This window comes from Schistocerca cancellata, chromosome 1 (assembly GCF_023864275.1).
Source record: "Schistocerca cancellata isolate TAMUIC-IGC-003103 chromosome 1, iqSchCanc2.1, whole genome shotgun sequence".
Classification (NCBI taxonomy): domain Eukaryota; kingdom Metazoa; phylum Arthropoda; class Insecta; order Orthoptera; family Acrididae; genus Schistocerca; species Schistocerca cancellata.
Genome location: NC_064626.1, coordinates 368,335,807 through 368,348,862, shown reverse-complemented (window position 1 = coordinate 368,348,862; position 13,056 = coordinate 368,335,807). Strand labels below are relative to the sequence as shown.

General features: G+C 36.7%; 1 protein-coding gene across 8 annotated transcripts in view; it reads left to right on the top strand.

Moving 5' to 3' along the window:
* The window catches only part of LOC126174843 (ankyrin-2-like), a 310,128-nt gene that overhangs the window by 163,997 nt on the left and 133,075 nt on the right, over positions 1 to 13,056 (top strand). For all 8 annotated transcript variants that reach the window (XM_049921257.1, XM_049921264.1, XM_049921291.1 and 5 more), the window contains 3 exons: positions 1,585 to 1,740; positions 1,826 to 1,924; positions 8,825 to 9,022. In XM_049921257.1, the coding sequence (XP_049777214.1) occupies positions 1,585 to 1,740; positions 1,826 to 1,924; positions 8,825 to 9,022 (453 nt within the window). The remainder of the gene's footprint in view (positions 1 to 1,584; positions 1,741 to 1,825; positions 1,925 to 8,824; positions 9,023 to 13,056) is intronic.

Below are 13,056 nucleotides of genomic sequence, written 5' to 3'. Positions count from 1 at the left end.
TGTAATATTGCACATCTTTCATTCAGTTGTATCTAAATTCTTACATTCTCAGGTATTTCATTCTTTTATAAAATTTGTGTTCAAAGTCAGGGCATTGATGAGGCTGTTTAGTTTTGTGGAAAATGACAATTCTAATTATTAGTCTGTTGCATGAATGCATGTCATCATTCGCCTTATGAATAAGGTAATGAGTGATCAGTGAAACTATAATATGATACGTTGCCACCTATTCATTTTGTTTAGAATGACATGAATTATCTGGTATTACATTCTATGATTATAATTTGGAAATGACGCGCTCAGAAGTGTGCTGAGACTAGCTACAAAATGCACTTGCATCCATAATCATGATTGTAAGATGTGTTAATACTGTGGTGTTCAGATTGTTGGTTCTTGGTTGTGGAAGATGTGTTTAAGTCAAGTATGTGCTTGCAAAGGAGATGTAGTAGGATACAGTTATTGATCACTGAAATGTGGACCAATGTCATTAGTTAAATTCCAAATCTGTGTATGGAGTTGAGAACTTGTGGCACCACCAATGATGAGTCATTCATCTGAATGGGCCTTAACCTCGCCAGCCTCACTGGTGTTAAATGATATTTGATTAGACTGTGTGCTGGCACTGGATTACTCTTTCTCTCTCTCCCTTAAATTTACATCAACTTTCAGAACAAAAGCAATGAGACATTATACTGCACAGTCTTATCATCATAGTCATGCACACAGTGAAGTTACATATTTGACATTCTGTCCACAGTTTGTAATAAAGCATGAAAAATCACTTCAGTAGGACCTTATTCAGGCAGTAATATTGAGTGTATTAATTAAACAGTCAGTTAATCAATAAAACAGTCAATTAATCAGATTAAAGCTGGTTAATCAAAGAGATAAAGTTTGCATATTTTAACTTACCAAGTTTTGGGTTCTTTCTTTATACCTGTATTTCAATGAGATTGCTGCTAAATTAATGCCTTGCTTATTCTCTTTTCGCGTCTCCTTGGGCTGCCTCACTGTTTAGCATGTTTATACAGCTGAAAGAACCTTCCTATCATCGTCATTTTGGATCATAAAATTGTTTTTGTTGAGACTGTTCTATACATTGCAACATTTGAGACAGATCAGAGTAATACTTTATTTCTTCTGTGTTGAATTAGTGTTTACAAACAATTTTTATATCTAACAAGAGAACTAGAGTTATGCATGTATATAGTAGGTGTATGTGACATTATCTGAAACCAGTGTAATAGTGTCACCACCTATAGGCCATTATTGAATCAAGCTTGAAGTAGACAATTTTGTATGAAGGTATGTGCAAAGCTTACACTCTTGTTGCTGTTTTATCTGTCTCCCAGGGTAGAAGAATCTATTTAGATGCTATAGTGGATTTGTTGCATTGAATTTAGGGTTCCAGGGAACACAAACTCAGTTAATATTATAAAAAAATCTGTTGTTGCAGTACACTTTATGGTATCTAAAAGAACCAATAATGAGTTTTTAAAATCTTGTATTATAAATTTTTCCTCACTATTTGTTACTACTGTGCTTTCGTTCGGAAGTGTATCTGCAACCTTTAATAATTTTCAGATGGATATTGCGACCACTCTCTTAGAGTATGGTGCCAAGGCAAATGCTGAGTCAAAGGCTGGTTTCACACCCCTTCATTTGGCATCACAGGAAGGCCACACTGATATGGCATCACTGTTGATTGAACATCAGGCTGATCCTAACCACAAAGCCAAGGTACCAGTCACAATTAGTGTAGCTATTATGTTAACATTACTGATGATGTGCAAACACATTTTGTCACTCTTCTTTTTGTTGTCAGAATGGTCTCACTCCCCTCCATTTATGTGCCCAAGAAGATAAAGTCAATGTTGCAGCTATATTGGTGAAGAATGGTGCTGAGGTGGATTCTACAACAAAGGTGAGTGGTGATATGAATGATAATTATTAACTCCCTCAAAGGTCAAATTTGTGTCACACATATGTAGTATTTATGCATTAAAACATGCAAAAGCTTCGTGATATTTTTTATTGTACCACACCACGAGTAGTGTGAAAACAGTTGGCTTCATGACAGATGATAGTTTCTGGGCACCTACTGTCAGAATGAAATAGCTCTTGTTACACAAAGCTCAAATGAAAGTTAATGCTGGTATTGTATTGTATTTAACATTTTTAAGTGTCTTCAACTTTTTCTTTTCCTTAATTGTCTCTGTCCATCTTTCAGTTCAGTACAGTCCTTTTTGTGCCAAAGTAATGCAATGATATTAATGAAGACAAACAAAATACAGAAGTATTAAAGTTATGCAATGAAAAATGCTGTGGGCAGTACTTGCCTTCAGAAACTTCAGTTCTTTGTACAACAAGCAGAAAGAGACACAGCACCACATAAGGGACGCTTAACTTTGAGAGCCTGATTCCATTACTTTGCCTTCCTTGAAATGTTGATAAATATTGTTATATTTTGTAGTTTTTTCTTTGGATTTGGCTTTTATGTAGGTTCAACACTGCTATTGTTTTCACTTACGTTTGCTTGTATAGCTTTTTGATATGTAATGCTAACTTCAGTTGGTGGTTTTTTAAAAAAAAATTAAAAAAGGGGGTACAAGCTAGAACACCGTGAAGACCCCTTGTTGGGGTTACAGTGAAGACCTCAATGGGAGCGAAGGTGGACAGAATGGCTCTCGGTACAACAGAACTAGTGGAGGAGGCATTGGGATGTAACAAAAGCCACTTTGCATCTGACTTGGATCAAACAGCAATATGATCAACTTCTGTTCATCAGCTGCAGCCGATACTTAAAATTGTGAAATTAGCCCCTCCAATGTTAACCACTGAGTTTTGTTTATAAACTCAACCTTATAATTCCAGCTACAATAGTAGAGTGGTTTGATAATCACATGATTACCCCAGGAGATAACAAATCTTCTACTATCATGGCACAACCAGTCTGTCAGATTCTGGGGAGACTAGGCTGAGATGTTATGTCCCAAACCAGTGAAAATCGGAGTCTTTTGGTCAACTCAAGCCCAAAATCAAAACTATGTTTGGCACACTCAACATTTCACTCCTGAAGCCAGGAAAGCTCTACAAATGAAGAAAAAAGCTTAAAGAACAAACAATTAAAATTTTAGCCATGCAAAACACAAAGCTGCCACTTGAGAACGCCATGGATTTTGGAAATTACAAACTGTTCAAAATTAAAACAGACAAAATAATCTTTAAAAACACACAATAGTTGTATTCACAGTTTCACTAGACATTCTGAGATCCATAATGGAATTAAAATTTGTAAACAGTGGATTAGTGACAATTTCCTTGAAATATGCTGATAAAATGTACACAGTAATTAATGCACATATGCTGATCAACCAAGAAAAGAACCCCGAAAAAATAAATAAGGCATGGGAGGTTGTAGAAAATACCTCTAAAATTTCACAAAATCATATCAAAATTCTAATGGGCAATTATAGTGCACTGTTAGGGAAAGGGAGAAAATCCATGAAAACAGTTAATGACTTCCCTGTGCACAAGTGAACTAGTCAGAATGGTTAGAGACTTGCAGCACCATGTAGAAATTTCAATGTCAAAATTATGTCAAACCATTTTAAGAAAATCCATAAAAAGTAAAATCATTGTAGTTATGCAAAAATGTTGATGAATTTCAAATTGATCATATACACAATCTCATATCATCATCACATCTTCAGGAGGTTTTAAATATACAAGTATGCAAGCATTACCTAACCCAAGTGAAACCAAAGCTTAAAATTAATGAACCAATCAAATTAAGAAGAAATGATGCTAGGATAGACTGCTTAGCTTTTTGTAGATGATTTGATGATTCTGTGTCAGGATATTGAAAAAGTGCAAAACAAATATAAATTCTTAAGGAAACAGCGGAAAGAGTAAGGCTCTAAATATGATTGGGGGGGGGGGGGGGGGGAGGAGGTCTGTAAAGATCTAGCAGCTACCTGGAACTGAAAATTCTAAAAAACTAAATACTGAAAAATCGAGAGAGTTTTTCCAAGTCCAATATTTATGTAAAAAAATTCAGGAAACTGGCTTGAAAAAAATTGGTTATGAAATTCATTATCTCAAAACAGATAACTTTCACGCTTACAAAAGACGTCTGTAACAAAAATTTATCTCAAAATACATCAGAGATACTAGAACACACCAGTGTGTTCTTATGGGGATGAAACACTCATTTTTAATAGAAAGCGGGAGACTGAAGTAATCTGAAAGATAGAATGAAAAGTAATCAGGAAAATTTTAGGTCCAAATTATACCGCAGAAGGACCATACAGTTAAGAGAAAATAAACAAATTTAAAATTATACTAACATGTATTCAGTTATGTGAAGACACGTTTTAAAATTGTTGTGTGTATTAAAAGAAGGAGACCAACCAGGTTAATTAGATGGGTTATGGAATTCTATGTAACATGCAATGAAGTTATCTGGACATATATAACAGGTCTAGGTGAAACCAAGTTAATTGTTGAATGTTTTTATTAATTATCTGATTCTGCTGTGACAGTTTTTATTGGCATTAGTTGACAACCGAACTGCACAGACTCCTGAGGTAAACAAAACACTGACTGACTGACTTCTTTGACTGACTTCCCTGCAGCCTCACTGCGTCACTTTAAATACAATTTTTAACAATTGCTACATTGTTAATTTATTACAAAAGTAACTTACAATTAAAAACAATTTCGTCTAAACTAACTGCTGTTACATTTGTACAGATTATAAAATATAATCTAGAATAACATATTATTTTTTATTATCACCTTTGGTCTTTTGTGTGAAAATTGATTTACAATCTGATTTCAACAATTATTTTGATTTCACTTTAATTTAGTAATTAGTGATTGTACGAATTTTGTTGCCAACATTAGTTCAAAGTATATACATCGTACTTCGCCAGATTACATAAATTAAATTCACACTTGTTGTCTTATGTGTTGGAGTTTTGTAAATTTGGGTAGTGTAACTAACCTGCACAATTTACAAGCACCATTAATTACAATGAATTATGTAAAAATGAATAATGAATTAATTTGCATCACTGGATGATAATTGTTATTTTCATTTGAGTTGGAATGATGTTTTTTGTGTTAACTAATGTGCCAGTTGCAATTATGCTAATTAGAGGCATTAGTTATTTATGCCAAAATTTCCACAGACTCTTAATATTTGTTGCTAAACATTTATTACTTCAATTTTTCGATTTGATATATAATCTGGCATATGTACATAATTTTGCTAATGAGATCAATGTATTGACAATCACGATAATGTACATTATTTCAGAATATTCTATATATATTTACAAAGAATAATAGGTTTTTTTTGGCAAATTGAACTGAATGATACACATAAAAGGCCTTAGGAAGCATTGAATCGTACGATAAATACATGGATGCATATAAATAAAAGTGGTATCAGACACTTCATAATAATCTTGGGAGAGACTGTAGCATTATAAGTTCTAGAGTCATTCAAAGAATGTCTATGATCAGCAGTGCGTAAATACCCAGATCATGCATTACTAGGTGGAGGCAACTCTTAACCTACCGAATATAGACTGGATGTCTAGAAATTCATTGCAGCAGGCTCAGACACAGATATACAAAGTACTTTTGGATACATTTTCTGAAAACTGTCTTGAGCAGCTAGTTCTGCATCCCACATGCAGTGGGAATATCTTAGACCTTCTAGCTACAAATGGGCCACACCTTATTGACAACATCTGTATTGAAATGGGGATTAGTGATCATGATGTCATTATAACAACTATGGTTATGAAAGCTAATAAATCAGTTAAGAAGGCTAAGAGAATGTTGCTACTAGAAAGAGAAAGAAGCAATTGTCAGCATCTCACTTAAGACAGTGATTTGACATCTCTTAGTTCCAGTAAGATGGATGCAGAGGAATTATGGATGAAGTTTAAATAGATTGTAAATTAGGATATGGAGAATTATGTATCTAGTAAGTGGATTAAGGAGTAAAAGATCCATTATGGTCTAATAATGAGGTTCGGAAAATGTTGTGGAAGCAGAGACTGTTGCACTCTTGGTTCAAAAGGGAATGCATAAATGATGACAAGCAAAAGTTGGTAGAGATTTGTGCGACTGTGAAAAGATCTGTGCCTGAAGCATACAACTGTTACTGCTGTCATAAATTAGCAGAAGATCTGACAGAGAACCTGAGGAAATTCTGGTCTTGTGTAAAATTGCTAAGTGGGTCTAAGGCCTCCACCCAGTCAATGGTTGGCCAGTCTGGTGTGGTAGTTGAAGATAGCAAAACAAATGTCAAAGTTTTAAATTTCATGTTCGATAAATCGTTCATGCAGGAGAATTGTACAAACATACTGTCGTTTGACCATCGAACAGACTCCTGTACGAATGACGTAGTAATGTGGTGTCACCGCCAGACACCACACTTGCTAGGTGGTAGCTTAAATTGGCCGCGGTCCATTAGTACATGTCTGACCCGCGTGTCGTCACTGTCAGTACTTGCAGACCTAGCGCCACCACATGGCAGGTCTAGAGAGGCGGACTAGCACTCGCCCAGTTGTACGGACGACATTGCTAGCGACTAGACGTACGAAGCCTTCCTCTCATTTGCCGAGAGACAGTTAGAATAGCCTTCAGCTAAGTCCATGGCTGCGACCTAGCAAGGCGCCATTAGCCTTACATAGCAATTGATAATTATCGTCCAAAGCATGTCTCAACAAGAACGATGTATACCACAAGAATAATAAAGTTAAGTAAACCGACATTACATTCTTTTCTTGTTAGCATTCATTGAGCGTCCTGTTTCAGACTTCACGATATTCTGGGTGAGCTTATAGCGTGCCTATTCGGCCCCCTCAAAATAACACTGTGTCGGCCCCTCTGTCGACACATCATAATGAGCACCCCAGGCATAGAGAAACAACTGAAGGAGTTGAAAACAAATAAGTCACCAGGTCCGGATGTAATCGCAGTTCGGTTTTTCAAAGAGCACTCTATGGCATTGGCCCCTTACTTAGCTTGCATTTATCGCAAATCTCTCACCCAGCATGAAGTCCCAGGTGACTGGAGAAAACTGGAGATGACGTGTATAAGAAGGACAAAAGAATAGATTGGCAATATTACAGATCAATATCCCTAACATTGGTTTGCTGCAGAATCATTGGACATATTCTCAGTTCGAATATAATAAATTTTCTTGAGACTGAGAAGCTTATGTCCATAATGAGCATGGTTTTAGATAGCATTGCAATACTCACTTTGGCCTTTTCTCGCATGATGTACTGTGAACTATGGATGAAGGACAACAGGCAGATCCCATATTTCTAGGTTTCTAGAAAGTGTTTGATGTAGTGCCCCATTAAATCTATTAAAGAAACTATGAGCATGTGTAATAGGTTCTCAGATATGTGAGTGGCTCGAAAATTTCTTAAGTTATGGAGCCCAGTATATTGTCTTCAACAGCAAGTATTCCTCAGAGATAAGGTTTTCGTCAAGAGTGCCTAAGGGAAGTGTGATAGGACTGCTGCTACTCTACATGTGTAAATGATTTGGAAGCCAGGGTGGGCAGCAATCTGCAGTTTCTGATGACACTGTGGTGTACGGCAAGGTGTTCAAAGTTGAGTGACTGTAGGAGGAAACAAGATGACACAGACAAAATTTCTAGTTGATGTGATGAATAACAACTGTCTCTAAGTGTAGAAAAATATAAATTAATGCAGATGAGTAGGGAAAACAAATTCGAGTGGATACAATGTTAGTAGTGTCCTTTTTGACACAGTCATGTTGTTTAAATATCAGGGCATAATCTTGCAAAGCAATATTAAATTGGTTGAGCATGTGAGTATTGTGATAGGAAAGGCAAACGGTCGACTTCAGTTTATTGGGAGAATTCTGGGAATGTGTGGGTCGTCTGTAAAGGAGACTGCATATAAGACACTAGTGCAACCTGGTCTTGAGTACTGCTCAAGTGTTTGGGATCCATACCGAGCCAGATTAAAGGAACATATCAAAGCAATTCAGAAGTGGGCTGCTGGGTTTGTTACTGGTATGTTCGAACAACACGCAAGTGCTACAGAGATGCTTTGGAAACTCAAATGGGAATCCTGGAGTGAAGGCAATGTTCTTTTCAAGGAATGTTATTGAGAAAATTTAGAGAACCAGAATCTGTAGCTAACTGCAGAACAATTCTGTTGCCTCCAACATACGTTGGGTGTAAGGGCCATGAAAATAAGATACGATAAATTAGCACTCATATGGAGGCATTTAGGCAGTCATTTTTCCCTCATTCTATTTGTGAGTGGATCAGGAAAGGAAATCACTAGTAATGGTATGGGGTACCCTACGCTATGCATGGTAAGGTGGATTACAGAGTATCAATGTAGATGTAGAAATCCAAAATTGAAACAGCAAAATAGATCTCTGCAGTTAAAGAAGATCTGTAGGAATCAGGAATAACACTACTTGATGTATCAGGCAGAAAAACTTTTAGGCAGAAAATTCTTGACTAGGGTGTTGGACTGACAGAAAAACCCAAGAAGATCAAAACAACTATGTTGAACAAGAGAGAAAGAGCCCATTCAGCGAGAGTTGAAGTGATATGAGCACAGGTAAAAGCTAAAACAAAAGCTTGAAAATCGTGCACCGTATGATCCAGGAGGGCCCAAACATGAATATCATCTATATATAATTTGAGAATGATCACTATTATTATTGTTATTATTGTTGTTGTTGTTTTTGTTGTTGTGTGTTGTTGCTGTTTTTGTTTGAGTGAGTTTGTTTCTATATTGATTTGCAGGCAGGCTATACCCCTCTCCATGTGGCATCACACTTTGGACAACTCAACATGGTCCGTTTCCTATTGCAACATGGTGCAAATGTGGACAAGAGCACAGCCGTCGGATATACTCCATTGCACCAGGCTGCTCAGCAGGGTCACATGCTTGTTATTACATTACTTCTGGAAAATAAAGCCAAGCCAAATGCTCTCACAAACGTAATACTCTTTTTTACTGATTTTAAATGTTTTGACTAATTTAACTACTCTTGTTCTGTTCATTGTCTTTGAAGTATTAATCTAAATATTTAGTTTTTCTGAACTATGCAAAAAAGTATTGACATTGTCCAAAGATACTGACATCGTTTTAAGTAGGTAAGTAGGTCGTCATACAAATGTCTTGATTACAATCACATCATAAGTACAGACTCTTATCTACTCAATCACAGGTCGTGTCTGAAGTGTCTGACTCCAGTTATCGCTGCACTGATAGCCAAGTACTTGTGAAGTTTTCTGTCAGTGATCACTATCTCCCAGAGTACTTTATCAGCCGTTGCGTAAGATGAATGGATGAAGGAATGCTTTGGGTCCTCCCAGAGTACTTTACCAGTTGTCGTGTAAGGTGAATGCATGAAGTGATGGTTTGGGTGGCTATTGGACATCACAGATGATGCTATTTTCTCTATATTGTGGGTAGTCTTCCCCTTGATCATTACACCACAGAAAATGTGGAGCTTGAAATGATAACTTTTCTTCAAACAATTTCTGGAGCTGTATTTCTATAAGATAGAGCTCATCCACATTGTACAAAGATTGTTCAAGACTTTCTTCTCTGCACAACATATACTGCTTCTTCACTGCCCTGCTCATTCAGCAGACATTTGTACCAACAAAGGCATTTATCTTGAAGCTGAAAATTGAACTAATTTCTGGGGAATATTCTAAGCATATTTGATTTGATGCAACGTGTAAAGGGTTTTGTCACGGCACATGATGTATCTTAATTAAATACTGATCTGAGGCTTGCAACATTCCTTTATTTTTCAACCACATTTCATTACTTTGAGCCACTATGCTTTGTATAATTACTTCATGGTGTTGCAGTTTCACAAACAAAGGCACATAATTCCTTAATTCAGTGAGAGGAATGATAGATAGATTGGATGCAGAAGTTTGAACATTATGGAATTGTCAATAGAAAATTGCAACATATGACAAGGTTTTCTTCTTGTTATTTTATGATAACACTGTCTCTCAGTAATCTAAATTACAACTGTATGACCTATTTCAGACTTTTTTTATTGGTTATTGACAATAATCAGTTGTATTAAGAGAATGTAAAGTTGACTTAGTAATTAATTAAAACACGAAACAAAAACACGCCATGTTGCCAGGAACACAGATTACCAAATTATTTATCCTCTGATAATCACCAGAGAATTAAAGATAAAAGCAACAAACTACTGCAAGATGTCAGCACAAAAAACACAGTTGTTCCCAATCCTCCCACAAGTTCTGAGATATTAATTGATGAACTCTGAAAGCACCACAGCTTGACTGTACCATTGATGTTTAGTCTTTGGCAGTGTCTTTGTCAAAAAAATCAGTTTCCTGCTTGTCTGTGGTCATGCACTTGCAGCTGAACTTTCTCATATTAATCAGCTCACAAATGTAGTAGTACTGCAAATCAAATTGTATCACTCAAACATGATGCAGGCAGTTGCATCTGCAATCACAGATCACACTTATTGGTTTTTAAAGGCGTTTAACTTACGAATCAGAGCAACCTTGAAGGGTAAATTACTTCTTGAGCTGCAGTTGATAGGCCAAGTTTTCAGCTTCTGTGGTTGTTGGTAGCACTGCCATTTATTGCTGTTCTGAATTCCACGAAATTGTTGCCCCTGCTAACTTAAAAACCAAAGACTATTATTGATAGAGATCTGATACATAATCAGTGTTGCAGAAGCCTTGAATTTCAGTTACTCCACTTTTCAGAAAGTTAGTCCTATGTTGACTTTGCCATTTGAGTATCTCATAATTCAGTTGACTGCTTCCCTATGGTTTTTTGATAATTGACATACAACCCATACACAATGTACAATCTCTGGTCTTGTGTCCTAAGCCTAATATAGGAGTGAACCAATGGCTTGCTGGTAAGAGATGTGATGTAGCACAGGTTCTTTGTCAATTTTTCTCCATTTTTGTAACTTCAAACCAGGTTAGAGTGGTTGTGCAACAAGGCTGTAATAGACCTTACCATATTTTGTATATACACTGGACAGTTACTTTGATCAGTTATTAAAAATGTGCATTTTTCTGTCTCATTTTAGCCTCACACCAAATGAGCTCACCAATGCCTCTCATCTTAAAATTTTCTTTAATTTGTTCTTTAATCCTTTCATCCACTTTTTGTTCTTATTCAGTAAGATGATCTAATCATCTACATAAGTGGCCAGAAAGAGTATATTTTGCATCTTCATTATGCAAAAAATATGTGGATCAGATTATGACTTTTTCGTTCATTTTATGTAATGTTACATCTAACTTCTAATACAGAACATGTGAAACCTGTTTCAGACCATAAACTGCCGTATTTAGTTTGCAAATCTTCTTCTTCTCTCCCTTCTTCACATGTCCTTCACCTTTATTATTGTAAATTTCTTCATCGAGATTGCCATATAGGAAAAAATTTTGAGCATTAATGTGTTCAATGTGGAGATCAAACTGAGTTGTTGAATCTAAGAAGGTAAGAAGTGAAGAATGATGAACACAGGTTAGAACATCTCATCAAAGTAGTTCACACCTGGTTTCTGGGAATAACTTTTTGTGACAATATGAACTGTGTAACATCTCCCTTCTTCCCATGTCCTTCACCTTTATCATTGTAAATTTCTTCATGGAGATTGCCATATAGGAAAAAATTTTGAGCATTAATGTGTTCAATGTGGAGATCAAACTGAGTTGTTGAATCTGAGAAGGTAAGAAGTGAAGAATGATGAACACAGGTTAGAACATCTCATCAAAGTAGTTCACACCTGGTTTCTGGGAATAACTTTTTGTGACAATATGAACTGTGTAACAATCATAACAATGATACAAATTGCTGGATGGAGCAAAAGGTAAAATAAGGGAAAGGCAACCACTCACCTATAGTGGGTCAATGCGTGGAGCACAGAAATGTGTAACAGGAAACAGCATTCATACTACTTTTTGACCACTAGCTTATATCTACCAATTGCACTCACACACACAACCACACAGTCACCCACACACAAACACTCCCAGGGTCAATCATACTAGCCATGGGAGTGTGTGTTTGGGTATTTGTGTGGTTGTGTATGAGAATGTGCGTACTGTTCCTAGAAAACAAACTAGTGTGTGAAGACTATTGTAAATGCAATTTTCTGTTGTGTGTTTCTGCTGCTCTATGCATTCATCTGCTACTTGCAACATTCAATATCATCAGTGACCCCCTCCCATTTTTTAGCACCCATTTGTAATTAATTACCTTTCTGATTTTCAAGTAATGACTTACACTAAAGTGCCAGAGAAATTGGTATAGGCATGCGTATTCAAATACAGAGATATGTAAGCAGGCAGAATATGGCTTGCAGTCGGTAGCGCCTATATAAGATGACAAGTGTGGCACAGTTGTTAGATTTTTTACTGCTGCTACAATGGCAGGTTATCAAGATTTAAGTGAGTTTGAATGTGGTGTTATAGTTGGTGCACGAGCGATGGGACACAGCATCTCCAAGATAGTGATGAAGTGGGGATTTTTCTGTACGACCATTTCATGAGTGTACTGTGAATATCAAGAATCCACTAAAACATCAAATCTTTGATGTCACTGCGGCTGCAAAAAGTTCCTGCAAGAACAGGTCCAACAATGACTGAAGAGAATTGTCCAGTGTGAAAGAAATGTAACCCTTCTGCAAATTGCTGCAGATTTCAATGCTGGGCCATCAACAAGTGTCAGCATGTGAACCATTAAATGAAACATCATCGATATGGACTATAGGAGACCAAGGCCCACTCGTGTACCCTTGATGACTGCACGACACAAAGCTTTATGTCTCGCCTGAACCTGTCAACACTGACATTGGATGGTGGATGACTGGAAACGTGTTGCCTGGTCGGATGAGTCTTGTTTCAAATTGTATCAAGGGGATGGAGGTGTATGTGTATCGAGACAACCTCATGAATCCATGGACCCTGCATGTCAGCAGGAGACTGTTCAAGCTGGTGGAGGC